The 26,518-nt window shown below is 41.6% G+C and overlaps 2 protein-coding genes across 6 annotated transcripts in view; one reads left to right on the top strand and one right to left on the bottom strand.

The window, feature by feature from the left end:
* The window catches only part of syngr4 (synaptogyrin 4), a 24,098-nt gene extending 13,183 nt beyond the window's left edge, over positions 1-10,915 (bottom strand). Inside the window, exons 1-2 of one of the 5 annotated variants that reach the window (XM_062957749.1) lie at positions 10,793-10,915; positions 2,730-2,874 (exon numbers count right to left, since the gene is read on the bottom strand). In XM_062957749.1, the coding sequence (XP_062813819.1) occupies positions 2,730-2,825 (96 nt within the window). In that variant the 5' untranslated portion in view covers positions 2,826-2,874; positions 10,793-10,915. Of the gene's footprint in view, positions 1-2,729; positions 2,875-5,418; positions 5,738-6,150; positions 6,355-10,792 lie in introns of those variants that run through there. The other 4 variants (XM_008118434.3, XM_062957751.1, XM_062957753.1 and 1 more) reach the window with 4 other exon arrangements.
* On the top strand, positions 6,411-19,789 carry tmem143 (transmembrane protein 143). Its single transcript, XM_003225853.4, has 8 exons — positions 6,411-7,110; positions 7,565-7,761; positions 10,837-10,944; positions 12,332-12,526; positions 14,114-14,250; positions 15,153-15,432; positions 16,976-17,174; positions 17,272-19,789. Exons 2-8 carry the CDS (start codon positions 7,567-7,569, stop codon positions 17,430-17,432), a joined length of 1,275 nt encoding a protein of 424 aa, XP_003225901.1. The 5' UTR covers positions 6,411-7,110; positions 7,565-7,566; the 3' UTR covers positions 17,433-19,789.
* Positions 19,790-26,518: the final 6,729 nt, after the last annotated feature.

Below are 26,518 nucleotides of genomic sequence, written 5' to 3' on the forward strand. Positions count from 1 at the left end.
TCAAGCCAACCCTGACCGGGACCGCCTTCCACCTGGAAACCGATGTCCTCACTGCGGGAGAACATGCAGATCAAGAATAGGTCTCTTCAGCCATCTATGGACACACCCCCAAGACCCCATAAGTAAGTAAGTAAGGGCAAAGCTGAAGAAAATTTGGGGCAAGGCCAGGACTTGGGTCCCCTTCCTCTCCCCATCCCATTTAAATTAGCTTGGCAAAAAGGGAGTATGATTTGAACAGAATGTCTTCCCATTTATAATTTTCTCAATTCAAGTCACATTCCAGTCAGAATATCAAACAGCTGTCTGTTAAGCTGATTTTATCACTGAAAATGGGAAGGAGGTGAAGGTTATTCACACCATGCACCTGCTGCAGAGGTAAATCAGTCTACCAAATAGCTGGGAATGTAACCTAAACATACCACAAGTTAAAACTTCAGGTTCTCTGCCAGAATAGATGCACTCATAGAAATACATTCTAGGCAATATGGTTACAATCGCAGCATCAACAAAACTGTTTGCTTAAAGCCATGGAAATAATAATAATAATAATAATAATAATAATAATAATAATAATAACTTTATTTTTATACCCTGCCCCATCTCCCCGAAGGGACTCGGGGCGGCTTACATGGGGCCTTGCCCGATAAAACAATCAAATATCAAAACACAGCAATAAAACAGTTATCCAATAAAAACATCAATTACAGTAAAAACAATTGTTAAAATCAACATAAAACATACAATATTAACACTGGAGACTAATTCATAGAACCCAGGCAACGTGCAACATGTGCCGAAATGGGCCGAAATGGGGAAGGTAATTTCACAGTTGAAATGGGCAAAGTGCAATATAGCATTGGCAACACCTCGAGAATGGGGCTATTATAAAATGGGCAGATTGAACAGTCCGACACCAGATTAAGTATCAAAGGCCTTTTGAAAGAGCCAGGTTTTTAAGCTCCTATGGAAGGAGAGGAGGGTAGGGGCCTGCCTGATCTCTCTAGGGAGCGAGTTCCAAAGCCGGGGGGCCACGACGGAGAAGGCCCTCTCTCTCGTCCCCACCAATCGCGACTGCGAGGGTGGTGGGAGCGAGAGAAGGGCCTCCCCCGACGAGCGGAGAGAACGTGCGGGTTCGTAGGGGGAGATGCGGTCTCTAATGTAGGTGGGTCCCAAACCGTTTAGGGCTTTGTAGGTGATAACCTGCACCTTGAATTGGGCCCGGAAAGTAAATGGCAGCCAGTGAAGCTCCTTAAACAGAGGCGTTGAACGCGCCCTGTAATTTGCTCCGGTTAGAAGCCTGGCTGCCGAACGCTGTACTAGTTGTAATTTCCGGGCCGTCTTCAAAGGCAGCCCCACGTAGAGCGCATTGCAATAGTCCAGTCTAGAGGTAACTAAGGCATGGACCACCATGGTCAGATCAGACTTCTCGAGATATGGTCGCAGCTGGCACACAAGTTTTAATTGTGCAAAGGCCCTCCCGGCCACAGCCGACACCTGAGCCTCAAGTGTCAGCCCCGAATCCAGGAGGATCCCCAAGCTGCGGACCTGCGCCTTCAGGGGGAGTGCGACCCCGTCAAGCACAGGTTGCCACCCAATACCCCGATCAGATGTACGACTGACCTGGAGGACCTCTGTCTTGTCGGGATTAAGTCTCAGTTTGTTCACCCTCATCCAGGCCAACACAGCGGCCAGACACTGGTCCAGAATCCGAGGGGCTTCCTTGGATTTAGGTGGAAAAGAGTAGTAGAGTTGGGTGTCATCCGCGTAGAGATGGCACCGTACTCCCAGCGGTTTCATGTAGATATTAAAAAGCATGGGGGACAAAATAGAACCTTGCGGGACCCCACAGGTCAATGGCCAGGGGTCCGAGCAGGTGTCCCCCAGCTTCACCAACTGGGAACGACCCTCCAGAAAGGACTGGAGCCACTGGAGTGCAGTACCCCCAAGACTCATCCCAGAGAGCCGCCCCAGAAGGATACCATGGTCGATGGTATCGAAAGCTGCTGAGATGTCCAAGAGAACCAGCAGGGTCACACTCCCCCTGTCCAGCTCACTGCGGAGGTCATCCACTAAGGCGACCAAAGCCGTCTCGGTACTGAACCCAGACCTGAAGCCAGACTGCGATTGGTCCAGAAAATCCGTTTCTTCCAAGAATCCCTGGAGCTGAGAGGCAACCACCCGCTCCAAGACCTTGCCCAAGAATGAAAATGCATCTTAGGTGGGAGTAAAAATTTATATCTCTTTAAATTGTATGGCTCGGGGCTGTGGCGCAGGCTGGAGAGCAAGCCAACTGCAACCAGCTGCAATGAATCACTCTGACCAGGAGGTCATGAGTTCGAGGCCCGCTCGGAGCCTATGTTTGTCTTGTCTTTGTTCTATGTTAAAAGGCATTGAATGTTTGCCAATATGTGTAATGTGATCCGCCCTGAGTCCCCTTCGGGGTGAGAAGGGCGGAATATAAATGCTGTAAATAAATAAATAAATAAAATAATATGGCAGTTTGTGCACAAATTGTAGCTGTTGATGCGGTTATGGAATAACAACAACTTTGCTAATGCTCTAGTCTAGACTCTGAAGGTTCAACACATACTACAGTATGACATAGTCCCCCAAAATTTATGTGAAAATGAAATTGTAATTTGGAGGATTCAAAATAAAGCTAGTTCTTATATGAATTCCATTATATAGAAATCACAGAGATGCTGTTTAGTTTAGTCTTTTCTCCTCACCGCTGCTAAGATTCTAGCAATGATCTGAGGTCTTGTAAGGAAATGCACTATGTCATTATCTGCAAAGTCCTTCAAAGCAGTAACCAGCCTCCTCATTCTGTAGTTGTTCTTCTGTCACTAGAACAAAGCTGGATCTTGAGGGTTTCTGGGAATGAAAATTGGCAACCGTTAATAACTAGAATAATATCATACAAGCCCCACTTAGGGTCCTTCCAGACAGGCCCTATATCCCAGGATCTGATCCCAGGTTTTCTGCTTTAAACTGAATTATATGAGTCCACACTGCCAGATAATCTGGGATAAACAGAAAACCTGGGATCTGATCCTGGGATATAGGACCAGTCTGGAAGCATCCTCAGATTCCATCTATCAACATTTGAAAATTCAAAAAGTAAACAAAAGCTTATCCCTCAGACCTATAACATGCTTCCGCACTGGTATTCAGGGCCCTTCCACGCAGTCCCTGTATCCCAGGATCTAATCCCAGATTATTTGCTTTAAATTGGATTATATGAGTTTCCACTGCTAAATAATCTGGGATAAACACATAATCTGGGATCAGATCCTGGGACATAGGGACAGTGTGGAAGGGGCTACAGTCATCAACCTCTAATCTCCCCATTGAGACAAAATGAAAGTCAAGCCAATTAAAATCTGCTTTACAAAAATATACCATAGTATGTATATGTAGGTTGATGAATTTTGTTAATTTAGTTGTTGATATTATTGTGCACACTGTGTTTTCTCTGTTGTAAACCATCCCAAGTCCTTTTGGGGATGGGGGGGAAATATAAACAAAGCCTATTATTATTGTTGTTGTTGTTGTTGTTGTTGTTGTTGTTGTTGTTGTTGTTGTTGTTGTATGACACAGCAAACAAGATAGATATGCTGGATTTCATTTCACAAAATCACAAGTTGAACACTTCCCAAGTGTCTAGGACTGTGTGATATATTTTCGGATGATGCGCACAGATCCCAGTAGGGTGGCCTTTTGCAGTTGGCAGATCGTAATTTTGTCAATGTCTATTGTTTCCAAATGCTGGCTGAGATCTTTTGGCATGGCACCCAATGTGCTGATCACCACCGGGACCACCTGTACTGGTTTCTGCCAGAGTCTTTGAAGTTCAATCTTGAGGTCCTGATAGCGGTTTTTCCTGTTGTTTTTCGTCAATGCGACTGTCACCTGGGATGGCAACATCAATGATCCAAACCTTTTTCTTTTCCACAATATCTGGTGTGTTGTGTTCCAGAACAACTTCCTCCCCCTCCCCCTCCCCCTCTTCTTCTTCTTCTTCTTCTTCTTCTTATTATTATTATTATTATTATTATTATTATTATTATTATTATTATTATTATTATAGTATGCACAATCCCAGATAATTGAATGTATTAGTTTTTCTGCTGGTAGATTGTCATTTAAACCTAACTCTAGTAAAATATACTTGAACATCAAGTTACACAAGTTCATTGAATTCAACGGGACTTACTTCTGAGTAGAAATGCAGCTTACAATTTACATTTCTTAATGCGATAGTAATATTAATAGAGAACCTTTTATGAAGTAATAAATGCATGGCACCTTAAAGAAACTATTTTTCCTCCCTTTAATTGTAAAAGACATGGACTTTTGTTTTACTGATTTTTATTTTCAGTGAGAATAACTTATTAAATAACTTGAACTTTTATGCAGTTCTTTTGGTGGCATAAAAAGGACTAGCAGCTTTTGGCAACCATCATCTTAAATGTGGTGCTTCTAAAATAATTATACTATGTAACACAGTTTTTGTTCCTGGTTTATAAATGTCATTTCCTAATTGGCTATATCATAAAAACATAGGAAAAGTTTGTTAAACTGCAAAAACTTTGTTGTTGCGGGATATCCTGTAGCACATTTTGCTATAGCTACAGCTTTTCAATGAATATCTCAACAAGTCTCAACCAATTGCCACAAAAACCGTTTCTGGAGTATAACAACTACTTTTGAAGTGAGTACTCTACAATTAAACAGGAAATAACACTTTCAAACCAGGAACAAAAAAAATGTTTATTTTTGTTATATAGTATTATCTGAACTAGGAAGAGCAAACTACAGAATGTGCTATTTTGGGGAGTTGGCTTAAGTCTTATCTATTTGAGGGTCTTTAATGATGTGACATGTGCTCAAGTCCGGATGACCTGAAATATTTGTCATAGATTTGAATATTTTCACACATTTACTCTATTGCCATAGTAAAGAAATCTGAGTATTTCCTCAGGAATATGGTAAACAGGGACAACGGTGTATTGAATGACAGATCTCACCCATGGAAAACCCTAAGTAGTTAAGTTAGCCATAATCAACATTGGGTTGTTGTGAGTCTTTCGGGCTGTATGGCCATTCCAGAAGCTCCCTCTCCTGACGTTTCGCCCACACCTTTGGCAGGCATCCTAAGAGGCTGTCTGCCAAAGATGTGGACGAAATGTCAGGAGAGAAAGCTTCTAGAACATGGCCATACAGCCCGTAGGACTCACAGCAACCCAGTGATTCCGGCCATGAAAGCCTTCGACAATACATCATCAACATATATTGTGATGAAGAGGGACAGCATTTTATTGAATGATACACTCCACCCATTGGGAACCCCAAGTCGCTAAGTTAGCCATAATCAACTTATTATGTTTCATGCCAAATTGTAACCGCTTTCCTTACAAATCTGGCATTTCCCTCTGTTTGAAAACAATCTATGTCCACGAAAGCTTCGCGCTCCCAGCTTAGTCCTCATTAAACAATGAAACATTACACAGGTTATGTTCCCTGGCCTCATTATAAAGTTTATGCCCGCTGTTTTCATTATCTCCGCTGAATAGACCCGGAGTGAACCTTTCTCCTCTCTCTTCACAAGAAGGCAATAAGAAATTAGCCACTCAGCTGGACTCTTTTACTTCACCACAGACAGTAACATGGTGAGCTGTATGTTAAACACCATGATTAAATGTGAATCTCTTGCGTCTTTATTTCTTGTTTTAAATACAAGTCAGTGTAGTGTTGAGACTAGAGGAGGGAGGGATGAGTTCAAGGACCTGAACTGCCACATTTGATTAATTTCCATCTTTCAGCCTAACTTTCCCAAAGGGTTGTTCTGAAGATATAGGATAGCTGGCCTCAGAGTGACAAGCGTTTCTCACTATACTATATGAGGACTGCATATACCAGGCATGGGCAAACCTGGGCCCTCCAGTGTTTTGGACTTCAACTCCCACCATTCCTAACAGCCTCAGGCCCCTTCCTTTCCCCCCTCAGCCACTCAAAAGTGGAAAAAGACAGCCTGAGGCTGTTAGGAATGGTGGGAGTTGGAGTCCAAAACACCTGGAGGGCCCAATTTTGTGCAGGCCTGTAGATGTAACTGGCACAGTTAAAGTGGTGTCAAACTGAATTAATTACACAATGTAGATGCTTCCTATGTCCTGTCTTTCAGGGTGATCTCAAGGGGCTTAACTTTGGACATATACTTCAGCTGAGAAACAAGAGAACAATGTCATTACACTGCTATTGGTGCCTCTCAGCTGATGGATTCCCTTCAGAAAATCCACTTAACACACATCTATATAATTTTCCCGCCTTTTTCACAGATCGCCCTTCCCCCCCCCCCCCCCCCGCCCGGCGCGAGTGCGAGAAAGAGAGAACTCGAGGCCTGATTGGTTGGAAGTTTGTTTACGTCACTTTTTGGAACTTGCCGCTGATGTCAGTTGAAAATAACGGTTAAGACTGGCGGGGGGAGGAGGGGGGGGAGCGCGGTTTGGGCACGCGATCTGCGCATGCGCGACGGCCGCAGTCCAACTTGGCAGACCTATTTCCAGGCCTATTTCTATACCAGTTTGAGAAGGAAGCTGGGACATGTGCGCATGCGCAGATTTTTTTAAAAAGAACGTGGTGAAAAGGGAGCGCATTGCGCCTGCGCAATTCTCAAGATTTTTTTCTCTTAGTGACTTAAGCATAGTATTAGTAGTGACAAGCTATTTAAGGAAAAGTCTGCCACGATGTACAATACTATAATAAACCCACTAAGAACTATGTTTTAGAACTCTATTTGAATAATAATAATAATAATAATACAATGTTATGTAGCCACAACGAGACGGGCGCCCAAGCGATACCCAGTCGCGCATGCGCATTACGCAATGAAAAAGCGGGCAGACGCTTTGGAGAGCCATCAGAGGAAAAGGGCGGAAGAGGGGAACCAGAAATCTTGCGCATGCGCAGACAGGTCAATGTCAGTCCTTGTCTATTTTAAGGTTAGGGCTTGTTGCTTTTTCAGTGGCTTCTCTTTGCTAGAATCGGGCCGAAGGTGAATTTTATATATTTTTTTACTTGCCCGAAGAAGAAGAAGTAACTGCTTAATCTGTAAGTTGGTTGGGTAAATGGATGCCAGCACTTGCCTTTTCAGCCTCATCAGTCCAACCAATTTGGTGCATTTGTATTCTGTAAACTTTCACCCCTTGCATCCTGTCTAGTTAATATACAATTTTGGGAGAGGGCCATCTGGGCTTCTGAGGGGTGGCTGTGTGCTGCATCACAACCTGGGCCCTTGGAGACAGCTGTTTCAGCAAAAGCCAGGTCGCAAGTGTCCTTTGCCTTGCAAATCCCAGGTCTTTCTGTTTTGGCTCAGCCTTAAATGATCTCTGATCTGGCTGCTTGGAAGGACATGGGCGCTGCAATAATGTCTCCGAGCCAAGCTTTATGACAGGTGCACCTGCTTGCAAATTAAGGTCGATTATTAAAAGAACTTTAGCCACGGGCGCCAAATACTTTGAGACACTGCTGTTTTCTGACAGTTTTGACCTTTGGACTTTCCTAGAAATGCTGTGTTTGGCACGGTTAGCCCTTGGGGCTGGGGTTATCACTTTGCCTTCTCGAGGCAAGGCTTCCATGGCTGCCAAGATGGTGAAATATCGGAAGATGTGGAAGCCAACGGAGCCACAAGATTGGGCCGTTGATTATCGGGAGCGATACATCCCGTTTTCCAAGGATCAGCTGGTTGATGCTCTCGTGAAGGTATACGTCTGACGAATTCTGGAAATGCGTGAACATGTTGTGGAAATAATAATAATTATAATAATAACTTTATTCTTATATCCTGCCCCATCTCCCCAAAGGGACTGGGTGGCTCACATGGGGACCATGCCCAGCAATACACAATAAAATGCAATCACATAAATACATTTAAAACATATAAACATAAAATCATAAAACATATACCGGTAATACATTAAAACATACTGAAACAATAACTATTATTTAGGCTCCATGAACATATTCCACTGGGGCAAGGCAAATGTCTGTCTACAATATCTTATAAACCTCTACTGAATGTGGACCACAAGAAGTGCAGTAGTTGTGTCTAGGTGGAGGTAAGGGACAGTCGTCAATTTATGCCAATTTAATCAAATGCACATTTAAATAGCCAGGTTTTCAGATGTTTATGGAATGTGGCCAAAGTGGGGGTTAGTCTAATTTCTCTCGGGAGGGAGTTCCAGAGCCGGGGGGTTACCGCCGAGAAGGCCCTCTTCCTTGTCCCCACCAACCGTGTTTGAGACAGCGGAAGCGAGAGGAGGGCCTCCCCAGCGGATCTCAGAGACCACACAGGTTCCTAGTACAAAGCTAGGAACACTATTGTAATTTAATACCGTTTGTCACAATTTTAGCTGTGGTGGTGCAATGGGTTAAACCAGTGGTTCTCAACTTGTGAGTCCCCAGATGCTTTGACCAACAGCTCTCAGATATCCCAGCCAGTTTACCAGCTGTTAGGATTTCTGGGAGTTGAAGGCCAAAACATCTGGGGAACCACAGATTGAGAACCACAGGGTTAAACTCTTGTGCCAGCTGAACTGCTCACCTGGAGGTTGGATTGCTGACCTGAAGGTTGCTGTTCAAATCTGCGAGACGGGGTGAGCATCAGCTATAGCCTGCGGGGACATGAGAGAAACCTCCCAGCTATTACATCCGGGCATCCTCTGGACAATGTCTCTGTAGATGGCCAATTTTCTCACACCAGAAGCGACTTGCAGTATGTTTTCAAGTCTTTTCTGACATGATAGAAATGCTGCCATGGCTCAATGCTATGGAATTCTGGGATTTTCAGAGCTTGTAAAGCTATAGCCTCCCGAGATTCCATTGCATTGAGCCATGTGTTCATTCTCTAGTGTAGACGCACCTATAATGGATTGAATTAATGCAGTTTGGCACCACATTAACTGCCATGGCTTACTGTTATGTAATAATGGGGGTTGTAGTGATACAGTGCTGAAGAATGCTAGTGCACCACCAAACTACAATTCCCAGGCTTCCATAGCATCGAGCCATGGCAGTTAAAGTGGTGTCAATATGCATTAATTCAATACTGTAAAACAGGCATGGGCAAACTTTGGTCCTCCAGGTGTTTTGAACTTCAACTCCCACAATTCCTAACAGCCTACCGGCTGTTAGAAATTATGGAAGTTGAAGTCCAAAACACTTAGAGGGCAAAGTTTGCCCATGCCTGGTGTAGAAGTACCATCTTGCAGTGTTTCCTTAATGTTCTGGCTTTTGAAGTTGTCAAAACACACTTGAAGGTCTTAGACAGAATGAAGGAAATTGTGGAATTGCTTCCAAAATTGGAAAATAATTGCTAGCACCCAGGAAGTGTTGCTGCTTTCCATAGTTAGCAGAAATTGTTGGTGAGAAACAAATGAAAAAAATTGCTCTCCATGTTTTATTCAGATGCACATAATGAAACATGTTACTTTGGGACAGAAGGTGTTTTAACTTGTCATCACTGTCTAACATACCTTTCATTTTTTCTCCATCAAAGCTACTTCCATCCTAGAGTCAGAAACAATCTGGTGCTCAGTTTCAGAACAGGAATAATAATTACCCCCCTTTTAACACTTCTTGGATGCCACGTGTGTTTTGTTATATTAAACCAAATCAGTGAAAGAGAGATTAATTTATATTAGATGATGAAAGCAGATCAAGAGTCCATTGACTTCATTGAGAGCTGGTTGTGTAAAAACAATAATTTTTATCTGTCCAATAGAGAATAATTTTTCAATGTTCTAATTGAAGCCTGGGAATTGTAGTTTGGTGGTGCACTAGCATTCTTCAGCACTGTATCACTACAACCCCCATTATTACATAACAGTAAGCCATGGCAGTTAATGTGGTGCCAAACTGCATTAATTCAATCCATTATAGGTGCGTCTACACTAGAGAATGAACACATGGCTCAATGCAATGGAATCTCGGGAGGCTATAGCTTTACAAGCTCTGAAAATCCCAGAAGAAGCCATCAGAAGAAGAATAATTATAAGTTGAGGATTCCTTATCTGGAATTCTGAAATCCAAACTATTCCAAAAGGCTGAAATAGTGGGAACCTTTCCTTTATAGTGGGCCAGTGTACACAAACTTTATTAATAAGAATATTTTTTAAATAAAACTATATTCAGGCTCTGTTTATAAGAAGTATATGAAAGAGAAATTAATTTCATATTTAGACTTGAGTCTCATCTCCAAGGTATCCAAAATTCAGAACACCTCTGGTCCCAAGCATTTCAGATAAGGGAAACTCACTCTATATTACAAATGCCAAAAGTAACACTTAAGTCAACTAACAGTAAAAATAGATAAAATGGAATAGAATTAATGTTTTAATATTTTAAAAATCTCCCCTTTGAGTAATATATAATAATGTATAACCCCACATAAATGAGGAGGTCAGCCTGGCTTCTCTTGATAGAGAGTTGCTTGGTCTGGGAGCAACCAACCAAAGGTGTCCTTGCTCATGTTCTCATTTAGTGTACTGCTGGGTTTAATGGGCATCAGAAAAGAGAATGTGACTCCTACACTTTTAAGACAAGACAGACTTTAAAGAAAAAAATAAGGGTTTTTTGCTACTTAATTAGATCTCTTAAGCAGTGGGAAAGACTATCAAAAATGGCAATGCACCAGAGATCATAATATCTCAGAACTGCGTAAGGCACCCTTTTACATAAACAACTATAATTCTGTATGACGCATGGAATTTTCTGTATAAAACTGACTTCTGACCTCTTATGGGCTCAGCGGTGCTGATTTTTTTCTCCTCCTGCCAGGAGTTCCACTCTTCTAGCCGCACAGATCGAGAATCGTTCCTGTCGTTTGTCTCTCATGTGGATTCATCCCTTCTACGCCATTACCATGCTGTCCGAGACCAGTTAACGGTAATGGCAAATGCGAGTGGTGTTTCAAAATTAATTGTTCTTCTGTGTATAAAAATTTAAGGGGAAGTAGTTGTAGTAAGGTTAAAGTTTCCCCTGACGTTAAGTCCAGTCATGTCTGACTCTGGGGGTTGGTGCTCATCTCCATTTCTAAGCTGAAGAGCCAGCGTTGTTCGTAGACACCTCCAAGGTCATGTGGCCGGCATGACTGCATGGAGCCGTTATCTTCCTGCCAAAGCGGTACCTATTGATCTACTCACATTGGCATGTTTTTGAACTGCTAGGTTGGCAGAAGCTGGAGCTAACAGTGGGCGCTCACTTTGCTCCCGGGATTTGAACCTGCGACCTTTCGGTCGGCAAGTTCAGCAGCTCAGTGCTTTAACACACTTCGCCACCGGGGCTCCTGAAGTAGTTGTAATGGAACCTAAAAGGGATGCTGTGATTGGTATTATATACTAGTATACACTAGTCACTCAGCATTCAAGTAGCCTCCAACTCATAGTTCGAACTAGAAGTTGTGGGTGCTTGTATTGTTGCTATGTGCCTACAAGTAAACTAAAATTTAAAGAGGGGTTTCAATGGCAAGAAGTTTTTAATGTCATAAAGGGTTTGCTATTGCCCTTTTTCTATAGCTGTGAGAATGTGCCTTGCTGGAGGTCACCCAATGAGCTTCCATGGCTGAATGGAGATTTGAACCTTAGTTTCTCAAAGTCCTAATCCAGTACTCAAGCCAGTGGCCAATGACGTACTAGCCCATTTTTTAAAACATATCCTAGTGGATATGGCTTCTACAAACTGGACTGGCAGAGGATAGGTGGGTCATTGTGCCTATCTTCTGCTAGTGTACTCAATGTTCATGTTGGCAATACAAATAATAGGCTTGCATTTCTCTGTAGCTAGCAGGGAAACCCATCAGGATGGTGGAGAAGACAAAGCTGTCCTTCAGTCTTTGTCGCTCAACCTTAGTTTTCATGCTGATCTAGAAGAAGAAGCTTCGTTTTCTCTGCATCCACTATGGGAGACCTAAGTTAAGATCTCTCCCTTCTGCATGGAATTCCATTTCACCAATAAATCAGGCCAGTTATAAACACGATGACACATTAATACAGGTCTCCCCCACTTGTTTGATGGGTTAGGGATCAGGGCACTGATGATAATTGTAAATGTCGAAAAACAACGCAGACTTTTTAAAACATGCAAATGCAAGATGGACTGCTACATGGCACTGAGTCAACCAAGAGAAAGGTGGAGAAGCAGCGTGTGGTTGAATGAGCAGACAGACTAGGGATCGAAAGTGCCACATACTGGCTATAATATAGATCTGTCAAAAGGTTAAGGATAGAAAAAACAATACTAACCAGCACTGCTATGTATTTTTCCCAATTCCTAGATTCTCTACACACCTATTAATCCTGACCGGGACACATTGCAGGAATTGTCTTTGACAGATGCTGAGCGGTTAGCATTAGAACAGGAAGTCTTGGCCAAGATGGAACCTCTGCTGGACCAGGCCAACTTCAACAGATTGTCAGATGAAACACTGGCCTATGCCCTTGTGGTTCACCATCCTCAGGATATTGTCCAGGTGAGGCTTTGTTGGAGAGAGCCACATCTTCATCACTATAGCGCGTTGCAACTTGAAGGAAACCTCATCCATGTGTAAATGAGGTGGGAACAAAGTTCAAGAAGCAGCGACATGCAGAGCTGGGATGTAATTAGTTACAAGGTATATAGTCACTACCAACAGATCCATGGTTCAGATACAGTGTAATGAATGGAAATAATGTCAGAGATGTGTTGAAGAAGGGAAATAACTTTTTCTCATTACTGTTTTAGAACTTGGCCTTAAGGAGCTACTTTATGTATTTTAGAATAAGTTTGAGAGTGGAATTAATTTTTTTAATTTTGTGTCATTCTTTTATTTGCCCCAACAACTTAAAAAAAAGAAAACATATCACTATAATATGCTGATTTTTAAAAATGTGTAATGATAAAATAACTAGTTACTATTTGGTGCCTTAAGCATCAAATTACATAATATTTTAATATGTTGTCGAAGGTTTTCATGGCCGGAATCACTGGGTTGTTGTGAACTTTCTAGGCTATATGGCCATGTTCCAGAAGCATTCTATCCTGACATAATATTTTACTTTTAAAGAAATAGCTTTCCAGGCTCTGGTTGAAGGACTGTATCACTTCAGGCTACATGCTGCTGCGTGTGTAGGCCAGGCCAGGCCAATTGACTCCATTTCCAGACCTAGATCAAAATTCACTTCTGCTCTCCAGATTTCTCATATCTGAAGTGGGATTCTTCCCACAATTTAAACCCTCTTTCATTACTTTGGTAAACATTGGAATCGTCTGACTAGTGAAGAATGCGTGTGTATTCAAGTTGCTTGTCAACGTGGCAACTACATTACTTTAACAGGGTTTTCTTAGGTGGTAAGGAATATTCAGAGTGGTTTTGCCAGTTCCTTCCTCTGAAATGTAGCCTACCACACCTAGTATTTTACACACAAAAATAGGTTGGGCAGAGCTGAACCAAAGGCTTTTCATGTTTACTTAAATCCAAGATAACAGCACAGCTCTAAAATAATAAGAACTATGTACATACATTAATTTTTGTTTTACTTCAGAGGAGCTCTGTTGGATCAGGCCAAATCCAGCAATCCGCAGTGCCCAACATGCTATAGTTTATCACTGCTCAGTCATTTGCTTTATTTTTCTATATGACACAGGGCTTTGTTCTCCTTGCAGTTTATTTTTCTTGCTATTTTTATGCACAAAGTTTGTTTTTCTCATCATTAATACATTGTTGGATTTGAACTTTTATGTGAGAGAAATTAACATAAAAATAAACAAACTGGGGAAAAGACATTTATATTAAGCTTGGAATATACCTTGCAATGGTGGATGAAAATAGCTTCTCTTTCATACCGCACAACTGCAGCACTTCAATAACACTTTAACTGACATAACTGTATCTTATAGAATTCTAGCTCTCTCTGAGAACTTGAAAAATCTGAAAAAAACTACCTACAAATCCCCGGATTCCATGACTTTTGAAGTGCTATTGAAGTGCTTCAATTGTATGGTGTGAAAGCAACTGCTGAGAACCCTTGTTTCTAACAGCAATTGTATTTTTATGCCAGGCCTGACTTCCTTTCTGCAGGTGACAGTAAATCTGGATCAGTATGAATACATGAGATTCTGGGCTCTCGGCCAGCGGATGGGACCTCTGCGTGTGTCAACAACCATTCCACTCCCAAAGAAAGGATTCTTTGGCACAACTCGGATTCCAGCAGACAGGCAAGAAAAATTGTCTCCCTGGTATCTTTTGCAACCTTGAGATCTTTGTCCACAGTCTGTGGTCCACAGATTACTGTTTGGCAGCAACAGAGAGACTGAATTGCTCTGTGATGAAAATCTGAGCACCCTTCTGCAGTACTGTCTTGGTATGTTTAGACACTTACTGAAAACTTAGATTTGTCCTATTTCCCACAAGACTCAGAATGTAGGGTGGACCAAAGAAAGGGATTCAGAGAATTGCCCAGAGTCTAGGCCAGCCACATGCACAGAACCTAGTCCCTTTTGTTTAAATATTTAACTCATTTGATATTGTAGACATTCATATAATATGGTCTTTTTTTCAAAATCCTAAATTTGGTGAGTGGCAATAGCTCTCTGCTGTTCCTGGCCATATTTCACCTCTTTCTTGCTGGAGATACACAGGATTGGTATCTTCCTACAAGCAAAGTGTGTCCTCCTCTGTTGTTCTGCAGCCTTGTGCCATGCCTTGTCTATTGCTTTGGCATGGCTTGTAGCTGAACAGTGAAGAGAAGCAGCTGAATATGGGCTTGTGGGGATTACTGAGATAATGTCCATGAGAGCCTTTTGAAGCTGTGGATTGCATTTTATGAATACTAAATAATACCGAGCTCTTTGTGGGGAAAAGTAGGATAGAAAGAAGTGCACTCTTCAGAAAAACTTCATAATACCTGGGATTTCTCTTTGTAGAAACCTTAGGATTACTTACTCTCAGGGACAAATATAAATTCTGCTTTTTTGAACTGGTACGTTTTGATCAGAGATCAGTTTCTTGATGAATAATCTGGATTCTTAACATGATGGGAGTCTTTTTTTTTAAAAAAAACAACTTTTCATGTATTGGTGTGTTCTGATGCTCTTACCTTTTTTCTCTTTCCATCTAGGCTATACTTCAAGCGAGTGGTGGTGGCTGCACGCATTAAGAATGCCCACTTGATGCTGAAATGCTTTAAGGACATTCCCCTGGAAGGCCTGGAGCAGTTGCTGCCGGCTGTCAAAGTCCGCACCTCTATCTTCTACAGGGCCCTTCTCAACACCATGCTCATTGTGAGCGGCTTGGCCGTCTTTGTCAATGTTGGGATGGTGGTACTTTCTGACCTAAAGATTGGCACGACCACACTGCTGATTTTCTTCGCTGCTTTAATGGCCTTCCGTGCTTGGAAGGTATGTATATCCTTTAACTAGAGCAGGGGTCCTCAAACTTTTAAAGCAGAGGGCCGGTCCACAATCCTTCAGACTATTGAGGGGCCGAATTATCATTTGAAAAAAATTCCTATGCGCACTGCACATATCTTATTTGTAGTGCAAAACAACAACAACAATGAAAGAACAATACAATATTTTAAAATGAAAACAATTTTAACCAACATAAATTTACCAGGATTTCAATGGGAATTGTGAGCCTGCTTCTGGCCAATGAGACAGTCAAGTTAAATAGGATTATTGTTGTTGTGTGCCTTCAAGTCATTTCAGACTTTGGGTGAGCCTAAGTCTAAAATTATTTATTTATTCATTTACTACATTTATTTATTACATTTATATCCTGCCCTTCTCACGCCGAAGGGGACTCAGAGCAGCTGTATGTACATACAATATATTATATTATTATCTTAGCACAATATTATCATTATATATTACTATATTGAACTATACCACTATACTGTAATATTATATGTAATATATAACATATAATTAATATTATTATATGGTATTATTATTAGTATTATATTGTATAACATGATAATATTATTATCAACATTATATGTATATACAATATATTATATTATAAAACTGAGGGCAGGGGCCAGGTAAATGACCTTGGAGGGCCGCATTCGGCTCCCAGGCCTTAGTTTGGGGACCCCTGCACTAGAGCATGTCAGAATTGCCTTTTTGTATTACGACTCAGAGAGTGCCCCAACCAATGTTGCCTCAAAGGAATGAAGCATTCAGAGTTGTAATTCTCCCAAGTATTTATTTTCCAGCCTCTATCCATTGACATTCTCCAGGGCTGGGATAAGCAATATGGGAGGTTCTGAGTGTCATTTTGTTCTCTTCAAATTTCTCACAAATTAAACTGAGAAACTGCTATAAACATTATTATTTCTATATTACTTTATGTCTCTAAAGAGACACTTCTCTCCCATCATATGTGTTGCACTCTCATCCCACAATGTGGGCTTTTGCAATAACAAGCATTACCTCTTCCCATTCCTCTTATTGATGGGCACTTTGCTAGCAAAATCATGAAAAGCACATAGTAAGCACAAAGTTGAAGGCCAATGCAAAAGGACAAAAAGAGGAATAGAAGTTAAGAGTTGCCAAAGATCAGACTTGGATGGTTTTGCAAGGACCATCTCATCCATTTCCCTGCCATGCAGGAATCCACAACTAAAGTGTTTCCAAGATATGGCTGATCAATTTGTCTAAAATCTCTAGCTTCATCTTCTCTTAATAATGTATTGCAGTGTGTCTTTTGCAAAAATATTCATCCGTCCTGCCATAAGATTGATGGGCACTTCACTTAGAAATTGCAACAAACACATCCTGCCATTATCACTATGACACTCATGTGCCCATGTGTCCTACTGCACAGGAGATATACCTCTTCCTTATTGGTATATCTCCTGTGCAAGCCCTCCCATTCTGGGAGACTTGGCTTTCAGTGAAATGGGAGATCCGTGCACCCACTCTCATTTTTTCCCTCAAGGTCTTTGGCCAGCGGCGAAACATTCACTCTCTTGAGTTGGTGCATATGTTGTACTACCGCAGCACATCCAACAATTCAGAGTTTCTGGATGCCCTTACCTTGCGTGCCCAGGAAGAGCATGCCAAAGAGGTGATACTGGCACACAGTTTCCTCCTCCAGCTTCAGCAACAGAATCAAAAGGCCCTGCTGAGAAACCCAGGTAGGGCTCAGCCTTGTTTTTTTGGGAGGGGAATTGAGCCACCTCCAATCTCTGATGTTCAAACAGCCTTCTGACCTGTCTTTTTCTGTCTTTCCAGATTCAAAAACCGTTGAGTGGCTAAGAGAAGAGGTTGAAGCTTGGCTACACCTCAAGGCTGGGCTGCATGTAACCTTTTGTGCTGAACGTGCCTGCAAGCATCTCAGGGAACTGGGAGTCGGGGGTGCAGGTCCCCCCACATGTAGGCCCAAACCTGTGTGACTGAGTAGGAGGCCCCTACGATGGTTACAACCAGCACTTTGGGTTCCGAATGGTCTGGCTCCTGGCATTTTCCCTAATCCTGAGTATCGCATGTTCAGAAGGCATGAGCACAAGAAGACTTATTTTGGCAAGGGATTATGGGAGCATCCAGGGGCACAATTGTTGATGCTGCACAGATAATCCAGAAACTCCAGGGTTTTTGCTTACTCCGTGGTAGTTGTCTGGATGCACATTGCCCTCAAGAACACATCTTTTAAAACACAAGCATGTAATTCTGAGCCATACTGCACCTTACTCGTAACTGTTTGGGCAAGTGTGTGTGTTAGGGGAGGGAGAATCTTGCTTTTAACATTTCCCTTTTTCCAAAGCATGTATATTACATGCTGTGGCTGTGGCTTCTTTTAGCTGTTTTTTTCTTTCTTTGAGGAATGAGGGGCAAAACTGTCTTAAAATACTGTTTATGTTTGAACACAGAAGTAATACCACACAATGAATCTCTTGCATTTGGAACAAGATGTTTTTTTATAATACCTTTTGCTTTCTTGCTGGGTTATTTTTGTAAAAAGAAAAGAAAAGTTTAAAATTATTCTGTTGCACTTTGAAGTATGTGACATGCATTGTGGAGTTTCAAGAGCATGCTGCATGCTGAGCTCTTGTTTTACCTGTTTAAAGAGATCATGAGAACTGAGAATGCTGCATTAATGTCAGGCAATGGTCTAGCTTATTGGGGAATAGCCATTCTTTTTATGTGTTGTCGAAGGCTTTCATGGCCGGAATCACTGGATTGTGCATTTTCCAGGCTGTATGGCCATGTTCCATGTTGATAAACCAACCTGGACACAGTATATTATTTGAGAACACTGAAATGCTGGACCACTCTAGCAACTATTATGTCAGACTACACAGAGAAGCTATATCCACAAACGTAGACAATTTCAACAGAAAGGCGGAAACCATGAAAATGAACAAAATCTGGCTACCAGTATTAAAAAAACTAAAGTCAGAACTGCAAATAAAGAACAACACTCTGAAAACAGAGTAATTCCAGACATGAATCAGGGGCAGCTAACACCTCCAAACAAAGGATTCCCCCAGGCAGGGAAATGCTAATCAAGGTGATTAATTACAACATTCACACTGGCCTCCAACAGACAAAGAGTTTTTTCCCCACCCTGAACCTTCTACAGATATATAAACCTCGCTTGCTTAGTTTTCCAATATACCGCACAACCTCTGAGGTTGCCTGCCATAGACGTGGGCGAAACGTCAGGTGAGAATGCTTCTGGAACATGCAGAACAACCCATTCTTTATATGTTCAAGGACACCTTTCCATATTCTCTTGCAATGATCTAGCTTTTAAGGAAAAGCCATTCTGTATATGTTCCGGGGCACATTTCTATAGTATCTTCTCTTGCAAGATTTGGCACCCAGATTGCAAGGCTTATTGCAGATTAAATGGCTAGATAAATAGACCCATGTTTGAAGTCCACTGCTGCTGTTCATAGCCATGGTGTTCATAGCCAGCAGTCCAGATATTTTCGTAAGCAATGGGAATGCCAGGAATGATCAGTGATTAGATTTGAAATTAAGACAGATCTACTACCTCATCCTATAATACACTAAAATCATAGAGGGTACCTTTTTGCCTGAGTTCAACCTCGATGTCTTATGAATGCATGCATGTGCATGTATGTAATTCGGGGAAAATAGTCCTTTCCTCTGAAGAATGTACTTGTAACTGTAAGCAGATGTAATCTTGTTTATTGCTGGCTGTACTGAGGCTGCATCTCCTATCCCTTCCAGATACAGGGGTCTGCACTTTAAGGGGAGTTTCATCAAAGGGGCCATGTATCAAGTGTATGTTTTCACCCTGCAGAGAGAGGGAAAACAGCACTTTGCCAAAATTCTCTATTACATGTTACTGCACAGAAGTCGGTACCATAAAATTTAATGCAACACCAAAATGAATGAGATGGCTGCTACTTGTGTGCCCTGGTGTCATAAGATCCAAAAGTAACAACAGGAGAGTGCTTCTGTAACTTTTTGAGTTATAGTACTCACCTACTGTTTACTCTGGATTCTTTTGTGTGTATTAGAGCAATATTACTTCCTGCAGTTCCTGTCTGCTGTAAGAAGGCAGAAGAGGGGTTTCACCTGTTACACTGGCCATGATTCCTAGAACAATTGGGTTCAACCTTACTTTATGCCTCAGATGGTCACCACTGAATCTAATGTTGAGTCTTAAAACAGAGCAGATTGTCTGTTCCCATCCAAGATTAAACTAGTTATGGCTTGGGAGAAGAAGCATGAAAGTTTACTGTATCTTCGGTGCAATAAAAATATTCCACCTCCACAAGTTTTTATCTACCTCTTTATTTTATCCAGCAGTGGGGCTAGGAAACCCATGGGTGTATGACTTTTGTTGGACTCCGGTTCACACCAGGCCTAACAACATGGCCTGTTGTCAAGAATGCTGGAATCTGCACTGCATCAGAATCCAGAGGGCTGTAAGTGTGCAGTCTTCTCTTTTGTGATGCTTTCATGGAATGATGTTAAACCTCAAAGGATGGCAATGAGATTTTCTGGTAAGCCACTTACAGCCCAAAGGGATGTGGGCCCTGCCTTACTGCCATAGCCTATGCATTCTTGATACCTGCTTCTCATTATAGCAGAGTTTTGGCAGGGGAAGGCAGTTTTTAAATGATAAAACCCAACATTTGTCAACCAACATGGTTGTTGGCCAGTCTTTTTCTGGCCAAAGGTTGTAATCTAAAATGACTTCTTCAAGCTGTGCTTTTTGTTTTGGCAGTAGACTAATCAGTTGCCCATCCTGAACTCTCTCTGTTTTATTTATTAGATTGTTATATACAGTACTAGAATTGGGCAGCAATAAAGCAGGTTATTTTGAAAGCATTTTTATTACAATGCAGATTCCTAGTTTTTCCTGACTTGTCATAATTTTGTGTCTTGCTTGCAGTTGCATCTCATGAGTTTTACTAAGTCTTCAAATCAGCTTTTTTTCTTCAGTTGCTTTTGGACCTAAGTCTGAGTCCCCACAAGGACAGGTGGAAATTTACAGAAGCTGAAGAACTCCTGGTCTTGCAGCAAATAAAATGGAATCTGTGTTATTCTATTATTTATTTACTTCTATTCCACTCTATCTCACCCCAAGGGGGACTCCGAGTGGCTTACAAGTTTTTGGCAATATTAAATGCCGCAAATTATGCAAAACCAAATACGTGCCACAATTAACCTTTAAAACAAATTATATAAATACAATGTAAATGCAATTTAAAACGATTAAACATAATTAAGTCAAAATTAAACATATTATTCTAGGTCACAGATGTCCTGCTTTTGCTTCTGTTGCCTCCTCTTATCATGAGTGGCCAGAAGGCTTTCCTTACTCTTGCCCACATTAACAGTTGGCACCACAATGAAGTGGGTAGTGGAGAGACTATTTTCTGTGTCTAATAATTATGTCCTTGCTTTCGTGAAATATCTCATTGCAGCCAGCCGATCAGCGGGATAGCTTTAGTTTTATACATCGCTTTTAAGGAGAGACAAGTTAACAAAAGCAACAGCTGATAGTTCAGTAAAATAGTAACCCACTCCAGACTGCTATAGCAGCTGATAGTCTGTCCTCTGCTAACAACAGTCTGTCAAATTCTTGGGTTACATGAAAAAAGAGAACAGGCTCTTGTACCATTAATAGCTGTGTAAGCAAGAATTCAGCAGGCCGTAACTCTCATGCAGAAGTTCCTCTTTCACACTATGTTTAATAGCTATTGGAGATCTGGCCTCTCTTCCATGTCACAAATGTCCTTGAAAAGAAGAGCTAGACCTTGCATAAACTCACCCCTCTTAGCACTTTTTTGCCATTTGCCTTCAAGATACCTTCACTTTCTGGGGACCCAGTGAATGAGATACCTTGAAGAGCCCTGCCCAGGTCTCCCAGACGTAAGGCTGTGGCTTCCTTAAGGAGTCACTCTGTAATCTGGTCTCCCTGCCTTTCCTCTTTGGTACTTCCTTCCATTTTAACAAGCCTTATTGCTTTTTCTAGTAAGTCATGATGTCTCATGACGTGTTCAAAGCACAGTGGCCCCAGTGTAGTCATCTTGGCTTTTCGTGATAGTTCAGCCTTGCTTTGTTCTCTGACCCATTTATTTGCCTTTATGGCAGTCCATGAGATTTGCAAAATGAATTACTACCCAAAAAAGCAATAGGGATCATACCAATGTTTCTAGAAGGCAACTGCCAGCAATTCTGGGCAGGAGAGCCAATTGTCAAGCAAATGCTGGGCTTTAACGCAGCTGGCTAATCACCAGTAGCAAAAGATCTCTACCGACTGAAAAGTTGGCAGTTCGAAGCACGGGTCGGGGTGACCACCCAACCTTCAGCCCAGCTCACTGTCTACCTAAGCAGTTTGAAAACAGCGGTGAGTAGAGAAATTAGGCACCGCTGAAGTGGGGAGGTATTTTTCAGCATCATAAAAGGAAATATCAGAAATGTCACAATCAAAGAACAGGAGGACTCCTTATAGAGGATGGAGCAACAGCACCTCCCTGTGGCCGGAATCAAGCACAACCTCCAGGACGCCAAAGTTGGAAAAATGCCCATAATACCTCTATCTGTTGTCCTTTATGTCTAACAGCATTGAATTTTTGCAGTGTATATGTTCTGTGATCCGGCCTGAGTCCCCTTTGGGGTAAGAAGGGTGGAATAGAAATGCTGTAAATAAATAAATTGTTCTTCAGTATTTGGAGGGCTACAGGATCCCCACTTCTGGCTTAAAATAATGGTAACACGTGAAGTGAATTTTGAATAAATAAACCAACACAAAATAGTTCCCTGGTAATATTATGCTACAAGTAACTGCCTTTTACCAAGTCAGTTGGTTGATTCATCTTTCCCGGTTCTCTGCCCAGCGGGCAGCCACTTTCCAAGGCAGTAGGTGGATATTTTCCCCCAATCTTTCTATCTATATGGAAATTGTAATGACTAAATCTGCAGACCTTCCATATATCAAACAGATACTATATCATTGGCCTTATGGCCTTTTAGCAATCACATAAACGATATTCCATATTTTTTCATGAAAAATGACTACATGGGGTCTATAGTCAGTTTTATGGCAGAAGGTTTACAGGAATTCTTTCTCTCTAAAAAGAGAATTGCTGCCTTAAAAAATACCTGTCCAAAGATAAGATTGCACAATAATGGTTTGTACTGAGTAGTGTAGAATAAAATACTTCCCCACTGCTTTCATGTTGGTAGTTACCATCAACTCTCCGAAGTTCTCGAAACATCAGAGAATAATTTTACCACCTACAATGATATTACTGCCCCCAAGTTTGAAACAATAGGTCTTTCAAAGACATAAAAGTCCCAGGTAATGCTGAATAATATATCCTTTGTGAAGGCTACCGTTATTAAATATGCCAGCTTTTTATGGATTTCAGAAGTGGGGATCCTTTTGCCTCCCAGATGGTATTTGATCCCCAACTCAATTATTGCTAGCCATCATGGCTAATCTAATAGCATCAGGAGGGTGCTTCTATGTTAAATTATTGTGTGACATTATCATTTAAAGCAAGGAAATGGCCATTTAAAATAAATGGATTCAGCTAATCTCTCTGCCTTCCAATAAGTTTCCAAAGTCACCAAAACTAAGTTGTTTGAGCATGTCAGGTTCACAATATGCTGTGATGTCAAGCCAAAGCTAGTCTGTGTTTTTAACTTGAGTCTTGCCACCTAAATGCTTCCCAGGAAATGCAACAAACCCATTAGACCCTGTGCTTTCTTTATGTCCCTTCCAAGAGTTCCTTTCTAGACGAATGTTTCTGTCAGCTACAGCTAAGGTCCAGGTCCTTTGTCCATATTCTGTGACAACATTCAGCCAAAATCCTTGGCTTCTCTGCCTTTCCCCAAGCAGACTAGAACAGGAAATCTGAAAATAACCAGCAAATTGAGAACAACCCTCAGTATTCACACACATGTATGACAGTATAAACAATTTGGGCCTCTTATGTGAAAGAAGAGTGTCAGATGTTTCATCTCCTGTATCTACATAGCCCAGACACCAAACATCTGTCAATATTCATTGGCAGCACCACATTATGGTAAGAAATTTGAATCTAATCTCAGTTTCCCTGGAGGTGGAAAATGAACATTCAAACATAAGAAACCTGGCATGTTGAGTTAGGAATATCACTATGTCCACCTGCCCTGTGTCAAGGACTGGAGTCCCACTTTCAGCGCCTCCCCAGCCCCAGCAGTTTTCATTGGCAAGAACTGGAAGTGGCATTTTGAGCAATTTGAAATCACTTCTGATCACTCTTCATACTCTGAGGATTACCTGGGAAGGAATTTATTTAGTATTTATTTAACTACCTTGTATACAATATCCACTCGTTACACTTTACCCAGTTCGTTTTATCCCCTTTACTTGGGTGCCAAATCCATATTTTTATTATGATTATCATTTTATATTTTTACTATGTTTAGAATGTTAATTTAATTTCTGTGTCTGTATTATCTGATGTTATTTTATTTTGGTTTGCTGTTTTATCCAGGCTTGGCCCCATGTAACCCCGAGTCCCTTCGGGGAGATGGAGGTGGGGTATAAAAATAAAGTATTATTATTATTATTATTATTATTATTATTATTATTATTATTATTATTATTGTATGACACAGCAAACTATAGATATGCTGGATTTTGTTTCACAAAATCACAAGTCGAACACTTCCCAAGTGTCTAGGACTGTGTGATGTATTTTCGGATGATGCGCGCAGAGCCCAGTAGGGTGGCCTTTTGCAGTTGGCAGATCGTAATTTTGTCAATGTCTATTGTTTTCAAATGCCGGCTGAGATCTTTTGGCACAGCACCCAATGTGCCGATCACCACCGGGACCACCTGCACTGGTTTCTGCCAGAGTCTTTGAAGTTCAATCTTGAGGTCCTGATAGCGACTGAGTTTTTCCTGTTGTTTTTCGTCAATGCGACTGTCACCTAGGATGGCAACATCAATGATCCAACACTTTTTCTTTTCCACAACTGTGATGTCTGGTGTGTTGTGTTCCAGAACTTTGTCAGTCTGGATTCGGAAGTCCCACAGTATCTTTGCGTGCTCATTTTCCAATACTTTTGCAGGTTTGTGATCCCACCAGTTCTTTGCTGCTGGGAGGTGGTATTTGAGATACTTATTATTATTATTATTATTATTATTATTATTATTATTATTATTATTATTATTATTATTAGGAATCCCATTGGAGCATTGCAGCACACCAAAATGCCAAGGAGTCACTCTGGACCATGCTCTGGCTTACAAGAAGCACTGCCTGACTATCATGCAAAAAGTGGCCTCTACAAATAATATACAAAAACTGACTGGCACAACCTGGGGATCACAACCAGACACAGGGACAACATCTGCCCTTGTGCTTTGCTACTCTGCTGCTGGATATGCATGCCCAGTGTGGAACACATCTCATCATGCTAACACAATGGACGTGGCTCTTAGTGAGACATGCTGCATTATCACAGAATGTCTACATCCCACACCACTGGAGAAATTATACCGTTTAGTCGATATTGCACCACCTGACATCCTTCAGGAAGAAGCAGCCAATAATGAAAGGACCAAGGCAGTGACATATCTCGCCCATCCCCTGTTCGGATATCAACCAGCAGGCCAACGCATTAAATCAAGAAATAGTTTTCTAAGATCTACAGAGATACTCTCAGAAACACCTCAGCAAGAGTCCAAAAGTGGCATATTAAAACCAGGAACCTCAAGCCATGGCTGATACCAAATGAGAGACTCCTTCCTGGGCACACAGAAGACTAGGTGACTTGGAAGGCAATGAACAGACTGTGTTCTGGGATCACGAGATGCAGAGCCAATCTTAAGAAATGGGCTACAAAGTGGAGTCCACGAAATGCAAGTGTGGAGAAGAAGAAACCATAGATCACCTATTACAATACATCCTGAGTGCTGCCACATGCACAATGGGGAAACTTCTTACAGCAACACAGAGGCACTCCAAGTGGCCAGCTACAGATCAAAGGACATTTAGTATAATGTCAAGTTTTGAACTTTGTGTTTTTAAATACATTACAACTGTACCCTCAGTTCGCTTCTGACCCAATAAATAAAAACTTCAAATCACTTTCAGAGAGTTTTTGCTGTGGCAGTGATGAGTTCATAAACAGCTTTGATAGCCTTACTTGGAGCAAGGGCCAATGCTTCACACAGGCAAGACAGTTCTCAACTGTTTTTTGATTAGCATAGGAACAGAAATAATCAAGGCAAGGAAGTAAAGGATTAAACGCCAGAGTGGATCACAATCCAACACCTTAATGACTTGTTCATTTTTAAAAAGTTTTTCTTAAGTGCATTGAGGACTAGAAGTATGTCTTCTAAAATATAGTGGGTCCATGATATCTACTGGAGTTTGAATCCAGGACCCCCTCTGAATAGCAAAATCTATGGATGCTCAAATTTCCTTATATACAATGGCATAGTAAAATAGTATCTCTTAAAAGTAAAAAAGCAAAAACATTGACTTATTTTATTTTCTCAAGCCATGTACAATTGAATTGGGGGATGCTGTGACTGTGCTGTATGTGTTCTACTTGATATCTCCGGGCCTCTGGTGGTGGCACAGTGTGTTAAAGCGCTGAATGCTGAACTTGCAGTCCCAGGTTCAAATCCCAGGAGCGGAATGAGCACCCGCTGTTATCCCCAGTTCCTGCCAACCTAGTAGTTCGAAAACATGCAAATGTGAGTAGATCAATAGGTACCACTCTGGCGGGAAGGTAACTGCACTCCATGCAGTCATGCCAGCCACATGACCTTGGAGGTGTCTACGGACAACGCTGGCTCTTCGGCTTAGAAATGGAGATGAGCACCAACCCCCAGAGTCGGTTAACGTCAGGGGAAAACCTTTTTACCTAACCTTAAAATCCCATCAATCATGAGTGCCCCCTGCTGGGGTTTTCTTCTTCTGGATTTAGTGCCTATCCCTCTCTGGCTATTCTCCAATGTTTCGACTGTTGCTTATATTACAAAATTCCA

The sequence above is a fragment of the Anolis carolinensis genome, chromosome 6 (assembly GCF_035594765.1).
Source record: "Anolis carolinensis isolate JA03-04 chromosome 6, rAnoCar3.1.pri, whole genome shotgun sequence".
In the NCBI taxonomy this organism is placed as follows: Eukaryota; Metazoa; Chordata; class Lepidosauria; order Squamata; family Dactyloidae; genus Anolis; species Anolis carolinensis.